The 21,565-nt window shown below is 37.3% G+C and overlaps 1 protein-coding gene across 3 annotated transcripts in view; it reads left to right on the top strand.

The window, feature by feature from the left end:
* The window catches only part of LOC124365766 (iroquois-class homeodomain protein IRX-4), a 94,222-nt gene that overhangs the window by 50,690 nt on the left and 21,967 nt on the right, over nucleotides 1-21,565 (top strand). For all 3 annotated transcript variants that reach the window (XM_046821773.1, XM_046821778.1, XM_046821787.1), the window contains exon 3: nucleotides 11,947-12,053. In XM_046821773.1, coding sequence (XP_046677729.1) covers nucleotides 11,947-12,053 — 107 coding nt within the window. The remainder of the gene's footprint in view (nucleotides 1-11,946; nucleotides 12,054-21,565) is intronic.

The following is a 21,565-nucleotide window of genomic DNA, read 5'->3' as shown; positions in this document are numbered from 1 at the left end:
AAGTTTTTCCAAAAGGAAAATAATAAACCTTGTACAATTCACCAAGTGCCATAATAGATGTCGGCCTACTAGCTAGTACAGAAGGCGATTCATACTTGAAGATACAACCACTTTATGTTATGTTTTCTCGGATATTCCCCATAAAGCGTGTTATCACGGTCATGTCAAGACAAGGCGCCTCTGGAGCGATTCGTGGAAGCTTTGCCTTCAGACAACCATCAAGCTTGACTGATTGACAGTTCTATCCATCAAAGAACAAGAGAGACTCCAGTTCCCCGTCAGATAACAGTCGCAGTCGGCGCGATCTTCCAATCAACATTTCTTATCGCTTGTTAATTAGACGGTAACGAGTCTTCGCTGTTTTCGGCGAGCTGTTGCGCGCTCATGTCCGCCTGATACCGCCCTGAATCATTAGCTGATTCCTTCCATCACGTGACCTGAATACCGTACACGTTGGGTCGACTCTTGTTTAATTTGGCAATGGTTTTTATACGTCGCCCTAATTTTGTTTTTCAATACTTCAGAAATAAAGCCTCGTACCTTTAATGGATATTAGACAAATGCAGACAGGTTATTAAACAGAACTGCGTGAATTATATTTACATTAACAAGAATACAACTTAGAACAGTATATATACATTTAGGACTGAACAAATTGTTTTTAATTTATTGTTGGCAATTCTTCACCTCTCAATGTAAAGGATTTGAGGAGATGTGAAACTTATATGTAAAATATATAACAAATACTTGTAAAGTTGAACAGAACAATTATTATTATAGAGAGTACTTAATTCAGGTATAATGAAGAGTAACAATAAAATATAATAGTAAGTTAATATTTTTAACATTTTCTACTAGACCGTTTCTTTAGGAATTGTAACATATTTTGTTGAGAAAGACGACCTGTTGTATGCTTTCGCCGACCTACTTTTTTGGCCTTATCGATTTAACTTGAACTTTCGCATTATTTTTTTTTAATCTCCTGTATAAATTGATATAACGTAATTTGCATATTAGTAATCCAAAATATTTGTATGGCTACCATATTAAAAAAATCTTGTTATTAATTGTTATTGTCATTTAAGATTTTCAATATACTATTACTGTAGTGGTGAGAAATGTCTGATGGCATAAAACAGTTTTATGTGCTATGCCTTAAACTAATGTGTCTATATTCTATAAGCCTATTTTCTATAAGTTGAAACTTTAAGGCGTTGTACAGAAATAGACATTTTTATGTTTTATTAATGTGTGCCATTTGTATGTCGTGGACCAATTCTCCGGCTGTCGAAAGTTCCCCTCGACAGCAAGCAGTAGTTGGTACAATTGAACACAATTCACTAACAAATTGCTTAACATGCGCCTGAAAACGTTAATTTGCAACACAAAACACGAGCAGTCTGGCAAGATGATTGTATGTAAATGCAATGACACGTGCACATCCGTACTCGTGTATCATTTAGTATAAGCAACTCAGAACTTGGTCTTGTGTGTTGATACTGCTTGGAAGTTTGGGTAATTTATTGAGTAACCGATAAAAGGACCATGATTATGATTGCGTGCTGTAATAAAATGTAACTACCATTAGATTACGGACTGACCTTATAGAAACTAATTTAACCAGTTAACCATTAGACAACATGCTCGCTTCGTCATTACCAATCGTTCGTTGAACGCCCTCGTAATTCTTTTAGTTTCTAACCTCGCTTTGCAGAAATATATATATATATATATATATATATATATATATATATATATATATATATATATATATATAAAACAGCCTCTGGAAATGGTGCAATCTAAGGAGAATGTTATCATCAATGTATTTTATCGAAATGTCATATTATATTTAGAGTCCATAACGTATATTTAAATATGTTGTTGAAAATAATATTTGTCTATGAAATCCTCATATCGTTAAGGAATAGTTTGTTAGGAAAATGTTCTTTGTTGGTGTATTTTGCAGTAATAAAAGGTTTTAAGATTTCAAATTAATTTAAAATCAATTTTAACTCTAATTATATCATTAATGCCAGCCATGTTTCTTGAAAAGACGTTTAAGAATAAAAAATGTGCTTTTAATTGTGTTACATTTATATTCGCCCACATGCGCAGTTCTCATCGAGGATGTGTTGACTTTATTATACGGCTGACAAAAGAAATGGCAACAATCAAACACAAACCAATTAGACCCGGAACAATGAAACGGAGCAACGCATTGTCAAACAACAGTAATAAACTCCAATCTGTGTCGGGCTGATCCAAAAATTTCAATTGAAACGATAACAGAGAAAAACTGTTTTAGCGCTGGCCGTCACTGTTGAGCACACATTTACAGGGCGCGGAGAGGTAAATCAGAGGTTCATTGTCCTTCCACACATAGCGTCAGTCACAATGCGGACTGCACATCTAATGATTCCAACCCCATTTACAGGACACGGCGACAATCCCTCTTCCCATTACAAATATTTTTCCAAACAAACCCGTTTTCTCCGGTAAGCCTAATTGAACGACCGAACCGGGCGAAAGCTTTAGAAACGGACACAATGAGTGTTGACAAAGGCGCGTACCTCAATTGAGATATCCACTGACAGGCGAGAAATAAAAAATGACGCCTGTACATTAATAATTAGTAGCACAATGCGGTCTGGTCTAGGGCCATCATTAATTACGGCCTATTATGATGTATGACGGCCGAGCAGAAAGAGATGGTCTGTACCGCGTCTTCTTTCTTCGGGAGCGCGTTGTGTCGAAGTGAAAAGGCTCGTTAGGTGTGGGGGAACAGCACATGCACGGGGTCTCGCAATTGTATCGGTAGTACACGCACTCTTACACACACACACACACACACACACACACACACACACACACACACACACACACACACACACACACACACACACACACATACACGTGACTCTGGCCGCTCGACACCCTCAGCCATTCATTGGCGCTCGAGCAGGAAAGAACAACGACTTTAATTAGATTTTCTTGGCCACCGTTTGTTATTTCCTCACTCCAACACCTTCCTCGGTTTTCTTCCAACTGGGAGCCATCTAATTAGAGGACGCGATCCATTCATCAGCTCGAGTTGTGACGACTTTTGTAACGCGCTACACAAAAGGATTTTCTAATATCTTTTATTCGAGAGACTCTTCCTGCCCCGAGAGAATAATTGGACTTGTTCATTACGAGCACAACACGCGGTCCGCCGCTGGTTCCGTGCTTTTTAAAATCCCCCGTGAAGATATTTCATTGTTAGCAACTTATTAGACACGGTTGTAAGTATACACATGTTCACGCTACAACATGTACTCGTATGTACGTATAACAGCGGTAATTAGTGTGTTGTGACAATGTTACCATTAGTAAATAACAAAGGGACGAACTTGTCCCATCTAAAATGAATGTTAATTATTCTAATATAATGATACAATCTGAACAGATATCAAAATAGTAATTTGCTCTTTCCAGTCTCTTCAGTCCAGTTTATATACGTTAAAAATACTCTTAAAAACAGTATTTTTATTTCAAATACATATAAATAGTTGGTTGCCTTCTGAATTTACAGTTATTATTGACATTGTGCTTTATAAAGCATTGAATATTATCATCCTATCCTGTATAACCGTCAAGGTTTAAGAAAAAATATATTTCAGAGCAACATGTTTTAAGAAACAAATTCTAACAAAACAATAAGAGTACAACATTTTGAATAAAACTCAACTAGACTGTCTTGAACAAACACGTCCACGTCATTCTTTCTGTATTAAGGTGGAGTTTAAAATATCTCGTAGAAGTTTCAGTAACTTTTACAGACGTTTGATTTAGAATATTAAGGTAGGCTGATTGGTATAGGTTGGCTAATCAGAATATATTTCAGTAACGTTGAGACAAGAATAATCCTAGACTTATTGGAAGGGGGAAAAGGTAGCAGTATTTGGGTTACTCTTACCAATTGTAACCTTTTCTTCCCTCCAGCTGGAAATTGAACAATTACTACAAAATAATCTTAGCCTTTTTGTAAAATAATGAACAATCTAACATTCGTATTATACAAAGAGTAAAAAACAAATAAAATGAAATATCACAATATTGAAACAATATAGAAAACACTAAAAGCGTAAATGAAATTGTTTTCACAGCACAGTACATGTTTTATAGTTTATTTGATAATATATTAACTTAATTGGACATTAAACACGCGAAGGTCTCCAGTTTAACAACGGACACTGATTACCAAGAGGTTACCAAAAGAAATGTATTCTTATAACCAATTATTTGGGTAACTGAGAGTGGTGCAGAGAATCCTTCAGGGAGCTCGAATTACTGACACTAGTACGTGCTTGAGATGACGCTCTGCCGTTTCAAGTGCCAACTGTTGCAGGACAGAGATGTTCATGGGTATGATACAAGAACCAAACAAAACTCTATAAGTCGGTCACCACAGGCTGCAACTCCATGAACGTCTCCTGTCTCAGATTGGTATCAGGTTTATAAACTGCTTATGGGAACAGATAAAGTCAATTAATAATCCAAAACAATATAGGTCCAAATTAATAAATTATTTAATTAAAATGGCATAATCTACTTGGATGAATTCTCATAATAAATCCTGAAGAAGCTAGAAGGAGTGCTTATGTAATTTTAGTTTCTACTAGCTGTACAGGTAGTTTCATTTTTATTTACAATTGGAGTAAATTTAATAATAGTTGGACTAATATATCATTTATATGTTTGCAAAATATAGAATAGTTATTAGTTTTATCGACGCATGTCATACAATTTTTAATATTGCTAACGACAATAAAGATTATTTGATTGATTGGATTGACCATTGATAACAATTTTATTGTACCATTAAATGCTTGTTGGTATGTATCAACTCGTTAAAGATTTCTATTAATAATGCATATAAAATTTAAATTAATTCACAAAATTAATCATGTTTATAATGGGGGGTTTCCTAATTTACATTATACAAAAACAACATGCACAAACTATATAAGGATAATAAAATATTGAAGATTATTATTTACGTAAGAATTTGGATGGCAAAACAATCCCGATAGCCACTACACAACTTTACAACTTCTGGCCGGTTCATTTCTCTTCACTATCCATGAAGTCATCATTTTCACGACGGCATTCGTTGGAAATCTGCTCCTCCTTTCCTGATACTTCAAGACAGTTTACATTCTCAAACAGGTTTGTTGTAATGTCTTAATGAATGAAACGGACAGGCCTATTCAAATTGCCGAAGTAATGCTTTCGTGTTTTAAATGACTACCTGATGATAAGACATTTGTGGGGTAGTGGAGGGAAAGATTCTCTGTTCGTTAAAGTTTGTTTTTTGCCCTCCGTGAAAATGTAGGTTTTGACGTAATGTGAGAAATCTATCAACACATCAGTTTCAAAACGTTCTTAGTCTTCAACCCACTAAAGTGAAAACTGAACCTGTATGCACGTAAGGTGGCCTGAACCCTGGAGGACCTCCTGCAGACTACAGAGTGAGAACGACAACCGAGAACCCTCCACTAACTACCAGGAGTGACGTATGTCCTGCCGACTCGACGGCGTGGGAGCCGAGTTGCCGTCACCTCTGTTTACTACTCGGGCTGACTGATGGTCAACATTTATACCTGTTTGTCTGTCCACACTTGACCGGAAATGTCAACTTGTCAAATTTGTCAACTTAGGTTTCGTCGTGCACACCTCTGAAGCCGAGATTGCTTACCCGTCCATTTGTTCTTAAGCGGTGTCAAACATCTTGACACTCTCAGGAGGTTCACACGTCCTTCTGACGTGTTCTGATCCCCACCCTTAGCACATCTCTTGAGGACCTTTGTTTATGGATGTCTTCATTACTGACTTGTGAGAGAACTGATGACCACTCTGTGTAAGTCGTCGGACGTTGGACTGAGTTAGAGAGAGCACAGGTTAACGAATCCTGTCTATTACCGAACACGTTTTATCACCTGTACTGCACGAACTCTCGTCCTTAGGCAGAAGCCTATGACATCGCGCAGAATAAGCCTGAAAAGGGAATTGGCCTTCCTTTACTTACAAAACGTCTTAAGTATATCCATCCCGTTTATATAATTTTGGAAAATGTATGAATATACGCATTTATTATAAGGGAATTTTTCTTGTTAATTCGACAATGAAGAGATCATAGTTGGCTGAGCGCAAGCGAAGCCTACCACTTAGTGGGCCAGAACAATTTATCTTCTGTACTAAATCACGAGAACGAATGATATAGATTCATGACTTGAATTTTCGCATGAATCTTTTACTTCTATTCAGGTAATATCCCTTCTTTGGCTGAGCGTTACAGTAGCCCAACTGTTCACTGGATATGTCGAGAACGGGTTGCGCTATAGATCTTTCCATACTTTGGAATCACTCAGAGGACAGACACAATTTATTTTCTTTTCACGATTCTCCTCACGATATTTCGAGATTGAAGTTATAGTGTTTACATTTTACATGCACCTTTATACGCGGATTTGATTATGTTTCATATCCCTCCTTAGAGTCCCTATTTCGAAGCCTGTAACGTCACCTGTAGTCTGATATACTCCTGTCTTGTTTTAAAATAAGATACAATTTAAAAACGCAATGTGTACTTTCAATTAATTTTTCCTAATATGTTTTTAAATTACTTGTTTTTTTATTGAACAATTATTTATTTTGCTATGATATAAATAATACAAATTAAATATCTGCCAATAAAGACCGTGTCATCTTTTTAACCAATTTTATAGGTTGTGTTACATCGCTTAATGTTGTATTTACTAATAATACGGTTATATTTCAGAAAAATACGCAATAGGGTTTTTCGTGTTCTTGCATTCATATGATTTCAGAAAAGACATAGACTCTAAATAGTAGTTGGTACAGAGCAAAAAGCCAGTTCCGGTATATTAACGGCTCACTATTGCGTACCGCCGCTACTACAACACATATCATGTGCGAGCTTTACACCTGCCTCGATTTGGCAAAGCCGATTGAGATCGAGCCATCGGTTTCACTGGCCGATAATCCGGACAACACCGATTCCCCATTATCCGGACAGACTTAACCGTATCGCGGCAAGAACCAGTCGGCGTGGCGCGGCGGGTCGGGCAGGACTCCATGTTGTGACATTAGTAGAACAGAACAGGTCCTGGGATCCTTGTAAGGCCGGTGTAACCGGAGGAGACATGTGAGCCTACAAGACAGGCGGCGGTGCGGTATACGACGGTAGGTACGGTACAGTATGATCGGCCATGTTCGCTCCGTGAAGGCATGACGTAGCACCGCCACACCGCACACTCGGCCTCCACCAACTGGTATTGCGACTTCGTTCCGACTGCTCTTTGCATGACAACTATAGGACTGAAATTGGTAAAAAGCATAAGTGACAAAAAACTTATTTTTCGTCCTCGAGTGAAGTTCACGATCGATTGCGTGTCATTCTCGCAAACACAATGGCTGAAACCGCCGCTAGAATCTTAATTAGCCAGGACAATTGTAGTAAAAATAGAGTAATTTTTTAAGCAGCTTTATATTATAAACTGACGTACATAGCTCGTAGCTAAATGTTCTCACTGGTTGTTTTTATCAAATACTTCCTTCGCATGACTAGCAGAAGAAAAATTTGCTAAACGTAACATCACAACATTTCGTTTCTTATAAAGATTTATGCTAGTGGCCAGGTGAAGTTTCAGAAATTTCAGAACCAATTGCCGTAATAGTTGCTAATGGATTCAGGCTGAACGTCGTACAGGCAGTGATGTTATTTGCACAGGGTTTTTATGAATTCATAAACCATTTTGAACCAGTAAAAATGTTTTTTAAGACGGGACTGGATTACATTTGTTTAAAAGGCTTAGTTGAACTATTTGTTCTTAAATTCAATTCAATAATTATTTATTATCATTATTTAACAGTTATACAAAATTGTATGACATGCGTCACTAATCCTATTTTTCAGCCAATAAGCTTCGTCATGTAGTCTATAAAACTTTTTAAATTAAAATTAAATAAACATTTCAAATAAGTAATAGTAATAATAATGTATTCAATAAATTTCACAAGTATACATATAACATATTTTAAAATCTGTCTTATCAACTGAGTCTCACACCCTTCAGCTCCCCACATCTTTTAGCTCTGACAACGTCGGTTGCTGAGTTCCAGGAACTCGCCCACGGAATAAAATTTGTTTTCTATTAAACGTTCTTTCAACGCCTTTTTTAATTTTGATTGATTTATGATAGATTTGATTTTTTCTGTTAAACAATTAATAGATCTGACACCCATCTGAGATGGGAGATGGCCATGAAGCTGTAGCCTGTGCTGTTACTCTGTAGTTTTCTCCAGCTCTTGTATTACAACCATGGACATCCCTACCTTGCACCAACGCACACCTGCATCGACATAACATGCTTGTCTCAAGCACGTACAGCGTTGGCAATGTTAAAGAAATGTTTTTATATCTAGTAAAATTTCAAAATGGCGGCCATAATATTTCTAAGAAATTAGGCTTAGGCCCTACTACAGTAACACAATGGAAATAAAAGTATATTTATTTAGTTATTAATCATTACAAGTGAATATGTTTACAATTACTACAAATTTCCAATAAAATAAGAACACGTTTTAATAAACTTGTTTATATGCTCATAACTATTTATATGTTGTAAGAATTCCAGATGAACAAGTTTCTAAATTTTTGTAAGTCCTACGAGTATGCGCTTAATGCTAAATATAAAGAATCGCCATAATATCAGTGTTTTGCAGTTTAATATCTATAACTATTTAATGAAGTATCTCGTGCAATAATTCGAGGGGCTATAATATGTGAAATATACCTTCCTCATTGCGACAGGAGGGGTATTTGAGTGTTAAATCGCCATAATATCAGTGTTTTGCAGTTTAATATCTATAACTATTTAATGAAGTATCTCGTGCAATAATTCGAGGGGCTATAATATGTGAAATATACCTTCCTCATTGCGACAGGAGGGGTATTTGAGTGTTAAATCGCCATAATATCAGTGTTTTGCAGTTTAATATCTATAACTATTTAATGAAGTATCTCGTGCAATAATTCGAGGGGCTATAATATGTGAAATATACCTTCCTCATTGCGACAGGAGGGGTATTTGAGTGTTAAATCGCCATAATATCAGTGTTTTTGCAGTTTAATATCTATAACTATTTAATGAAGTATCTCGTGCAATAATTCGAGGGGCTATAATATGTGAAATATACCTTCCTCATTGCGACAGGAGGGGTATTTGAGTGTTAAATCGCCATAATATCAGTGTTTTGCAGTTTAATATCTATAACTATTTAATGAAGTATCTCGTGCAATAATTCGAGGGGCTATAATATGTGAAATAGACCTTCCTCATTGCGACAGGAGGGGTATTTGAGTGTTAAATCGCCATAATATCAGTGTTTTGCAGTTTAATATCTATAACTATTTAATGAAGTATCTCGTGCAATAATTCGAGGGGCTATAATATATGAAATATACCTTCCTCATTGCGACAGGAGGGGTATTTGAGTGTTAAATCGCCATAATATCAGTGTTTTGCAGTTTAATATCTATAACTATTTAATGAAGTATCTCGTGCAATAATTCGAGGGGCTATAATATGTGAAATATACCTTCCTCATTGCGACAGGAGGGGTATTTGAGTGTTAAATCGCCATAATATCAGTGTTTTGCAGTTTAATATCTATAACTATTTAATGAAGTATCTCGTGCAATAATTCGAGGGGCTATAATATGTGAAATAGACCTTCCTCATTGCGACAGGAGGGGTATTTGAGTGTTAAATCGCCATAATATCAGTGTTTTGCAGTTTAATATCTATAACTATTTAATGAAGTATCTCGTGCAATAATTCGAGGGGCTATAATATATGAAATATACCTTCCTCATTGCGACAGGAGGGGTATTTGAGTGTTAAATCGCCATAATATCAGTGTTTTGCAGTTTAATATCTATAACTATTTAATGAAGTATCTCGTGCAATAATTCGAGGGGCTATAATATGTGAAATATACCTTCCTCATTGCGACAGGAGGGGTATTTGAGTGTTAAATCGCCATAATATCAGTGTTTTGCAGTTTAATATCTATAACTATTTAATGAAGTATCTCGTGCAATAATTCGAGGGGCTATAATATGTGAAATAGACCTTCCTCATTGCGACAGGAGGGGTATTTGAGTGTTAAATCGTCTATAGAAAAATACAGTTGAATTACCAATTGAAATTCGGTAAGGTTTAATATTTAAATTTAACGACATTTGACGAAACACTGTTGGTTATAAAAAGGTAAAATGTAACTGTATTTAATATAATTTAGAAGTTATTAAAGGTACAAAATAGAGGTTAATTTAAAATTACTTCTATTATAAATTGTGTAGAAAAAGTTTTTCTAAATACAATACCAATACAGAAGAGAGTAGTAGAGCCGACCGATTAGTAGAGTACAAATGTAGAGTTTATCCGTCTGACCCGTAATGTAAAACCACTTTACGACAATACCAGGAGATGGATCGTGTCAGGTCGCGATTCTCTTGTTAAAATCAGGTTTCCGCCTTATTCTGCGACGTAACAAAGCAAGTCAGGTCCAGCACTAATTTAAATTGTCGATTTAACTGCGACCGTCTGCTATTCTTGCCGCTTAACGACGCCGTGCGCCATTCACAGCGACTCAAGTGTTAGTTTACGATGTACAAAGTGGATTGATGTACCAGCCCGGCTGAACCAAATCAAGAGATCGGAACGCCATAGAAACGACCGTTTAGCTCTTCCTTCCCAGAAATCGAAAGTCAGACCTTGCTCGGAAGCTGGCGTATTCCCAGAGCACGTCGGCCGTATAATGTGTTAAGGGCATAAACCGAGTTGATATTCGGTGGGCGTGGGGGAATTACTCTTGCTGCCTCGTAATGTGTGTCCCAGGTCAGGATTTGGCTCGGCGCAACAGGCCTGTCAAAACATTTTTATCGATGGGATGAAGTCATTGCTAAATTAATCGGCGAGGGTTAGAACACAGTAAGACAGAGGTTGTATTGAGTATTGACAAGTGTTCTACGTGCTAGAGGTCCGAGTATCTTCTACACTAAATGGATATTATTTCTACTGGAGATTTTACATTTCATTTAGACAAGATCCTTTAAAAGATCTTACTTAGATACAATATATGATGAGAAAAAATATTATAGTATTGTGATTTCACTAGTCATCTATAGTTTTCAAAAATACATTAAAAGTCTTCTGTACCTTGAGTATTCGTAATCAGAAAATCAAAGAGTCGAATTCAATATTTCTAAGCTATAAACAGGTTTTGGCAGCTTTCAGGTCCAGTGCATTTTTGACCTATGTCATCTTGAAAATAATTAATTCAACGTCAAGTCATTTTCTTTTAATTTAAACCATTGAAAAAATTACTATTTACCCAAAGAACATCGTGGAACGTACCGTCTATTAACAAGAGGCAATTTAAGAGTCGCATATGATAGCCAGTAAGGACTCTTTTCAAAAATTAAATTATTTTATAAAAAAATATAGGCTATTTGTTCTTCGACCTGGTAGCTCTTTATATAAATAATAGAGGTAAGATTCGTTCAATGTTCATGTATTCTTTTTAGAGTATATGTGGTGTTACTATAAGTGATTTTCATTGGAATAAATTAGAAAAATGTTTAATATATCCCCCTTATAGTGTTTGCGGATGAACCGTGGAGTGCCCATGGACTGCAATTTGCCAGATGACCAAATCTGAATTATATTGTTAGAGGTACACTAATCTGTCGTCAATTCTTACCCCACTTATGAGTACTTCTGAACATTTAAACATGCTGTAAAAGCAATGGTTAGTTTTGTACATAAAAAATTTACTATAGTTAAAAATTGAACAGGTGCTATATTGTTACAGGCCGCTGGTCTGGAACTGAAGGAGAACCTGGCAGCCGGCGCTGCAACGTGGCCTTACCACGTCTATCACCCCTACGACACGGCCTTCGCCGGCTACGCCTTCAATGGGTGAGTTCAACACTTACACATCTTCATAAGTCTTCAGACTGAATATTCAGTTCCATAATCCTCTAAGCTAGTAACGATTGAAGTAGCGCATAGCGTCCAATAATGGTGGTTCTGCATTTATAAAAACTTAACTTGCAACTGCAATCAAATATAACTTTTGACGCTTATTTTATTTTCGTTATAGATTAAATAACAAATGTAGAGTAAAAATTCTGTTAAATTTCGATCTCAAAGATTGATTTGGCACCATACATTCTCTAATTGTTGTTACATCCCCTAGCTTATCGGAAATGGAAGCACATTTTAATTTAAATTCATCAATACTCCATTGGTTTTACCAAAATCTTGTAATTATTCTCCCGATTAGTTATAGACGCTCTACTGTTCCATTATTATTTGTTGGAATTATCGTTGGAATCGTTAATTACTTTGCAGTATTTATTATGTTTCCATATAAATATATATTAAGATGATAAGATGAATCATTTCTTTAACTTAAAACGGTATCCAATTTAGCTTACTAAATAATATAAGAATATGCCAATGTGGTTGGAACACGTCAAAAGTTTAATATCAGTAAGGCACCTATATAGGGTATACAACTATTGTCCATTAGTTTACAACGGTTAATACTTCTACATCAATGGTATAAACCCTGCCAATCAAAACATTAATCAAAACATTTATTCGCGCTACTTTCAGTGCAGTACCCAGACGACGCGTGTAGCTTAGGAGAAAAAAAAAACATTTTTTTAAGAATTTAACATATTGTATTAGTTAACCCGGTTTCACATTTACTTTTGACTTTTTTATGTGATATTTTTGGCCGTTACAGCTGGATCCAGTAACCCAATCCGTTCGGGGGCTCAGCGTAACGCGGCGGGACGCAGCGCGCCCAAACCGAACAGCGTATTAGCCTATGAGCGTATTCAGTGACAAATATTGACAAAGCAACAAAGGCTGTTAAAGGCGGGCCACGCGAGATATATGGCGCGAGGCGCATAAATAACTTCAACAATAGCTCCTAGGAGGAGCGTATGTTTCAAGTATTGGATTACCGCAGGGTCGCACCCCGGGCCCCCGCTGTTCTTTGCACGGAATCTATTGGATTATCACGCTGGATCTCGTATAAAACCGTTATGGGCCAACATTAGACGGCCCATGTCGATTGATTGGGGAGGCCCAGGCGACTACTGAGTGCCTATTAACGGGCTAATCCTAATTCCCCGAAGATCCGCCGCGCCATTACGCCACTGCATAATGCCGGCTGCATCGCTTAGATAGACGCGCCCTGCGGCTTTTAATCAATATGGGATGATTTGATAATCAAGCCCTACTCGCAACGAGGGCGTTATCATCTCTTATCGCTGACACAACAACCCTCTTCGTGGCTAAATAGCTTGTTTAGCCTGATACTGACCTACGTGTACAAGCACAACATTGTTAGTTTCTTGAGGTCGATACATCGGTTGTTCATTCTAACTATGCCATCACTGGGGTTTTTTTTTTTTTTTTAATATGAGAACAATAAACAATTTCAAACGGCAACATTTTATAACACGTTTGAAATGCTAAGAATTGCCATTAAATGTTTATGGCATTTTTATTATGGCGAATAACTTTGAAATTTGAAATTGAAACTAAATTCCTTAAAATTACATTCTTCTATAAATTAAAATATTTATGGTCTTGGACTTGGAAATAACGGAAATAAGACAATATTAAAGTTTGACTATTATTGATGATTTGATTTTAGTAAAGGATAAGATTTCTATAATAATCTCAATTTCAAATTAAGGAATTCGTCTTCAAGTTCAACAGAACGTTCTGCGTAATTAAATTACATGTGTAATAGTATCTTGACTTTTAAAATTTTAAAATCGTATTAAAGAAGTTTCATGATTTTGGAAAACCGTTAGAACAGTTTAACTTTATCGTTCGATTCGATAAATACAACTTATGAAACCTTTCTTTAAAAGAATCATTATTTAAGAAATTCAGTTTAGGATATGAAATTTACACTAATAGAGAATACACATTCATTCCAATATCATTTATAACATATCATACATACATTAATATTTTACTTGTTTATAACGACTCCCTTCCCACTAATCATAACAAGATCTCTCTAAGCTAAAGAAAAAAATCGACAGCGTATCTTCTTTTTATTGCTGCAAGCAGTTTCGATTTTCCATTTGTGCTGTGTTAAATTATTAAGGAGAGGAGTACATCACAACGAATGTGTGCATTACATCAGTAGTGTGTTGCAGGGGACTGTTATCGTCCTTAAATAACACAACGTTAAAAATAGTTTTAAACACTGAAACATTTTTCTCTCCCCGCATCAACTATACAAAGTAATTATTTCTTCTTTCTACACGAGGAGTAAAGGTTTATTTTTACTCCCTATGCAGCAACATTGCTTGTTTCCCTACTTAGTAAAGTAAAACAACAAGTTGACTCTTGTAACTGCAAGAAAATATTGTATAAATAAAGTTTGTTTAGCTATTGAGATTACGGGAAAATTATATCCTTAACATATACATAAAATGTTCAGTTTTTTTAAAAAGATTTTAGCGTGAAGGAAGGTGCACGTAAAGTTGTTTATTGCCCCTGGCTACACCTCGTATGGTCACACTACTCTCTCAGTATGCAAACAACCGCCAATTTGGTGTAATGTCCATTTCGTATTCTTTCAATATTTCGTTTAAAAACAGAAACGAAAATAATAATACCTAACGATAAACATGCCTTGTATATATTGATTAGAACCCAATTGAAAAAAAAAACATCTCCTTATATTTTCATATATACGGAAGGACAGTTAATGTAAACCACGGACTCGTGCGGGTGAGTTGTTCAACAGGAATAGTAGTGCCGCCCACCGTGAAAATAATTACATCAATTATAAGGTCAATAATATTTTCAACCAGCCCGCGAACATGCAACTCGTCAGTTGACCGTCTTAATTCGCTCTTAATTAATCGGAGCATCCGCGATATTTATGAGGGTCCTGCTGGTACCCAGCTGCGGCGTTGTTGATGGCCAATTATCAGCTGAACTAGAGGTGCAGCTGTTAATTGATGTCGGTGTGTGAGCGGACAGTAGCAGGAGTGACAGATCTCGTGAGTTGAGCAGCGGCCCGCTCACGCGACGTCCTCAGTCTGCACAGATAGAGCTGATCAGCCCGTTCTGCTACTTGATGGTGAAGCAATTGAAGAAACAACAGATTGAAACTTTTGATTTTATAAACGATTTTGACTTTAAAATAATTCAAAGTTGAAATTCAGTTTGGGGTTTGAAATAGTAGTACCTCGTATACAAACAAGCCTACTTTGGATTTTGGACTACAATTAAAATGACGTTTCTTGAATATACACCATCCAAAATTCCAAGAATTGCCATAACTCCTTAGTTTCCTTAGATGTAATTGACACAAGAAATGTTCTCTTTTTATACTCTTCAGGATGAGGGTATATAGAAAGTTCATTGTGATCTTCAGAGAATCGTTTGGTAAACTATTAAGATAATCGTCAGTCATGAGAGCAAATAGACAAATATTCGAATGTGTTACTGCACTACCTTCTCGAAATCTTAAAATTAAATCTTTATAGTCTATAATAGTTACCTAGTGCCAGTGAAACAGAAACTGCCTAAAATGTCAAGGATCCAGCAATCCTTTCAAAATTCTGTTATTCCACATAGCAAATTAATGCTCTCTTTACGTGCTCTTTTGGATGAACGTTGCAGATTTTAGAAAGTTCGGAACCCTCAAATTCAATAATTAATCTTATTATAACTCACAGGAAGAAATGTTACTAGTAAGGTGCTCTCATAACAATAATGCAAGCAGCGCGCTGCGTACTATAATCACAGTTTTTACTGTCCAGGTTCAAGTGATATAAAATCTGTCAATACTGCTATACTAAATTCTTGAAGTAAAAGATTCTGCGCACTACTAACTACAGTCGCACATTGTCAATCTTTTACGAAGTTAAGATACTTTTCAAATTGTCAACAACTAATTGATGAAAACATTACTATTTATGACGTACGTATGACAGACCCGCTTTGTGAGTCGCAGGCTTCTTAGAAACAGCCAGAGGTGTCCGTGTCTGCGAGGAGGTGACGCTCCACTAATTAAACCGACCTGTCATGCTAAACAGGAGAGCAGCCAGGGAGCATGGCGCCAGCTCTGACAAGACACGATCATCACAGCAGTCTACGGGCCCGGGAATAACAAACAGTGGGCAACAACTGTTATTGTATTTTAATGAGCACAAGGCGAGGCGAGAGTGCGGCGGAGACTTGGACCGGGAGTCGTGCGGAGCTACGCTGAAGAACTCTTCGTCATCGCCTCTGAGGACATGATCTTGGTATTAATGACCGTCATTGGCGCCGTCGTCGTCCGCTCTTCTGCATAATGATCGCCTAATTATTTTCTGGGCTTAGACTACCCAAAGCGATGTCTACAACCGTTAGAAATGTGTAATTCTACTGATTTACTGTCAGTAGAATCCAAAGTCAGTAAGTAAGGAAGCAAAGTCCTGGTGTAGACAATATTGCAAAATAATTGTTCTCACCACTTAGAAATGATCTTATCATGTATTAAATAGTTATTTACCTTCATCAAAACTAACGGAGAGTTACATACCACATGTTATAAATATAATCTGGGGAAAAGATTATTGTTATTTATTCAAATTCTCAGAAAGAAGCAGTTAACTTTGTAATAATAAAGCGTTAAAAAAATGAACATGATGAAGTGGAACTAGTAGTAAAGAATTAGTTCTGTATTGATGAAATGTTAGATAACAATTGTGTGAGATTTTATGTAGCAGTGCAGATTTTCCTGTAAGGACTCAGAAAGGTATGTGCTTTAAATCAGTTGAATGTATTTAGGAGACTTCGGTAGCCAGTGAGTCCCTCAGCCGACATTCCTGGGTACCTCTCTCTCGTGTTCCACCCGGACAAAACAATGCCCAACAAATACGCGACCGGGGAATTCGTGAGAGCCCTCGGGTGGAACTCGGTGCGGAAGAATTAGTGATGTCGAAGGAGATATAGTAGGGTCTGGTGACCCCCGTGAACCGGCTGTAACCAAGACTGGACGGCGTACGGGCGGATCTGCTTGCTATGCGAGGCGCCCTCAACGGCCACCAAATAAGCGCTTCTTCCGGCACGTCCGCTGCCAACGAACGGACGGAACCCAACGGCGCCTCCGACTGACGCGGTTTAGTGACATTCCGGCCGAATTAATCGCTCCAGCGCGTCCAAAGTGTCGATTTAATGACGAATGCGGAGATTAAAAAGGTCCCCGAGGCTGATCGATCCGCATTAATGTCAGTGACAAAGACTAAGAAAGATCGCCGTCAACGCCGTGCCGCGCCTTGCCGCAACATTCCGACAAGATATGACACCGGGATTTATTTTGACATGTGATATCTAGCGAGGCTAACGAAGGCGGCGAGAACAGATTGTCTTTGAGTTTTGGGTCGCATCAGAGCGGGGTTTTCACCTCTGTCAGAAAAATTTGAACAAGTCTCTTTCCTTGACAAGTGGCAATAACTATCTGAAAATCTTATTCGCAGATTTATTTAATTCTACTTCAGACGCAATACACATTTTACATTGTAACTCAAGAAGACATCGTTTAAGTATAGTGGTTGAGTGTACTTTCTTTGAATATATTGTTCGGATTTAAAATAGGTGGAATTTCAATTTTTTCGTAGCTCATCTGTACCATGACAACACTTGGTCAATACAAGGTACAACGCCATTTTTATAGAAATAATTTTGTTTGTACAGAATAATATGTACTTAATGCACTCTTTGTGACATTCTTGGCTTTTTACACTTCTGCTGATGCGTATCATCCTCTACAATGTTATGATTTTCCTGTAACACATCGTTGTTTATATCCCATCGAATGCCACTGGACCCAGAATATATTGCCTTCTAAAAAAACTTCGGAAATTTAGATAGTCAGATGTCTTCAAGATTCCTGTTGAAATCGGAAAGAATCTCTGCAACCGACACCAAGTTCGGAAGTTTAGATATTCTACTGAGGCGTAATTGCAAACCCTCAAATTATCCTCAAGAGTACAAGTAGATAATTTAGTAACTTTGTGCAGTCGCCATTAGAAGTACAAAATAAACGCGCGCGCGTACGCACACTAAGTACCATTATATATTCCCGCTTGTAGGGAAGTAAAATGCTCTCTAGCATTCTTCTAGAATCTTACTTTCCACAATCACGGTTTAGCGTTTAAAAATGAAACGCTTCATCGAAAACATAATATTAATTTATAACTACCAGACAAATTCTCCCGTTGGAGAAGAAACAGTGCGCGGTGGACTGACAGTTAACACATTTTAAACACGTGTTGAAGAGTCCAAAACTAAACGCCAAAGGCTCGATCTAAATCCGGGGTGGGGCTCCCTAAATGATACCAGCAGAGGCATTAATCCTCGGGAATATCGTATAACTCAGACAAAGTATGAAATTAATACGGAAATGACAAAAATAACGGGAGACAATTTACGATGAACGGACAAGACGCATGTCGGGCCGCGGCTGGAGGGAGCGAATGAGCGCTAAATAATCGCCAGGGGAAACACACATTCGTCAAGACTCCTACTTTAGAATGCAATTAAAACCCCATACATCACAGTTTTTACCCCGGCAGCTGCTCCGGCCGGAATACTCTAATATTTCCGTCGCTACCCGCGCTGTTTTTATCGGTGGGTGATTTTTTTAAATTGTTGACTCTCGACAAATTTGTAACCTGTCTGTCAGAGCGTGTAAACACATGGTCAAGACGACCCTGGCTGCTGTCTCCGCGGGGTGCGAGGCCACGTTGACTTCCCACAACGATGGTTCCCGGAACCCGAGGGTGAGATGCGTCCTCTCGGTGGTCTCGCACAAAAAATACACAGGGTCCTGTATAGGATTATTTACGGAGTACAAAAATCTACTTCGACATTTATGGAAGGGGTTCGCAATGAAATTTGTAACACCGGGGCAGAAGAACCTTTACCGGAGAGCGTGTAGATTAAATTACGGTGCCCGACACAATGAAAATTTGCATCGGGTAACGGGGGCCTTTAGCCGTATAACCGACACTGTGTCGTCCTTTGTCGCGTCCTGCAGACCCGACACGGTCACAGCGGGAGGGAAAATGGCGCGATTAAAAATAAAAGCGCCGCAAGTGGTGAATGCCACCCCTCCGTTCAATTGTAGATATCAGCGGCGGCGCAACCCCTGCCCGTAGTCGGGGAAAGGTGTGCGGAAAACTTGCTTGCTCTCACAAAAACCGGGCAGTTGTCGACATTAAATCGATAAACGCGGCATGTGATGACCATCGGATACAAGCTTCGTGCATTTCTCCCTCCACTCTCCCCCTCCCCTGTTTTATTCACACGTGTCATGCAGAAATTGTTGCCGTGCCACTTTACTCCTACAGCCGGCCGCCATTTTCCGTTATTTATTTACACTTTTTTCCGGCCCGCCAGAGCGAGACGTAACTCCAAACAGTAAAAATCGCGACCACCCCGTCTGTAGGTCCGGCGTTGGTCCGCATCAGCACGGCCGGTGCACACTACTTTATATCATCTACACCCCACTTCACCCCTCTCGCCGCTCTGTGTACTTTTCACTTAGCCGCCATTTCGTTTTGTCACTGAAATCCGCTTTATTCACAATACTTCCAGCTTGGCGCTTCTGTGCGCTCGGGTTTTATTGAGGAATTAAATCTGCATTTTAATGACATTTTTGTGTTGCCCGAACACCGCACTCTAATGAAACTTGCGAGTCATTACAAGCCGTGCAATAATGACTGACATTACTTCTAATTGGAGAGTGGAATCTTAGGTGCTAAGTGGCGAACGTAAACTTTGATGTTGGGGCCATAACCGGGGGCGAAGAAAAAACTTAAGTTTCTTGGAGGTTTTAAGGCGGTGTTTACCTAATTACACGTTTAATACCGAGCTCGGCGCTCTTATTGTACTTTTCGTTTATTTTACATTTCTTAGAAATATATATTTCTGTTTAAAATGATATAAAGTGCTCAGTTATAATAGTAGTTAGTAGGTATCTGGGCATCCAGAAATGGTAATGTTTCGTTAAAATTTGTCTCGAATATTACCCTTAATATAACATTTTACACTTAAATTCTACTTGTTATATTGTGGTACCTAATATTATAGACAGTGTGTCAGAAATTCTGGACTAGGTCTTCTTTTGAGAATTCTACCTTTAATTAGTTTTAAATACGCCCAATAAAACTCTTTTAAACATCGTTTAGTTTAATCGCTAACCGCCATTTATAAATTTCTTAAGCAATAAACTTATCACAGAGTTGGTGCATTCATAGTTGTAGGCACTGTGGTTTGTTTTGCATGACCATGTCAATGTGGTGGCCTTGACAAATTTTAGAAATAAATTTATTTTAAATCTACAAAATAAACCAAAATTAGTCAAGAATAAATCAAATTACAAGTATTTATAATAAAATCTTTACATCTACTAATAAGAAATTTAATGTTTAATAGCGAGAATTGAATAAGTCTGGTGACTACAAGTAGCTCCGGTTGCAGAAACTCGTAACCCAAGTAGCGGTTGGTACGTAATTACGTAACGCCGATTTCTGCAAGAAGTGCATTTCTCGCATTATTCTTAACGACAATACTATTTTATTATTTAAATATCAATATTTTTGTCATTAAATACAGAACTGTACGAGATATTTTACCAATTTTGATTACCTTTGCAATGACCCTTATTTATAAGTTGGTAAAAAATAAAAAATGTGTTTGTTTGAGAGACTTAAGAATAAATACATATCTGAGTTTTATAGTAATTGATTTATTGGGTCAGTAAATTTAGTTTTGTAACCAAACTAATACTACATTGCGGATAGCGAATAAACTTGGTGGATGAAAAGCTACTGGATTTTATTTTATACAAAATGGAAGTAGAATACAAAAGTAGCTATATCAGCATTTTTTGTATTATATTATTCAAATGACCGTATGGTCAGAGTGTGGGGAATTAGCAGTAAAAATCTATAAAAAGTTATTGCGGGACAATTTACCATATATGTTACAATGATTTTATTCCGCACGCTAATATGTAATAAATTGTTTTTGTAACAGTTGATGTATAAGCTTTTCTAAAATTATACAGTTTATACAACCTATAGCTAATAGTGACCACCAAACCCTAGTTTATCGACACGATAGAAATATTCTCTTCGTTGATTTATGACATTTCAAAGTACCTATGAACATTTAAGATATACGGAGTAAAACATTATTTTCATGCAAGCTACGGGATTAATTAACTTCTAATTTCCAAAAGGATTGTGCACTCAAAATTTTGTCTTCTTTCAGAGATTTAAAAAAATGCAAAATCAGCAAAAGATTTAGGCTGACTATCTGGTTAACAAAAGGCTATGGTTAGTTTTTTTACATTATTGACGTTAATACAACATTATTACAGTTGTATT

The sequence above is a fragment of the Homalodisca vitripennis genome, chromosome 1 (assembly GCF_021130785.1).
Source record: "Homalodisca vitripennis isolate AUS2020 chromosome 1, UT_GWSS_2.1, whole genome shotgun sequence".
NCBI classification, from domain to species: Eukaryota; Metazoa; Arthropoda; class Insecta; order Hemiptera; family Cicadellidae; genus Homalodisca; species Homalodisca vitripennis.
Note: the sequence above shows the minus strand (reverse complement) of the source record. Positions and strands in the feature narration are given on the sequence as shown.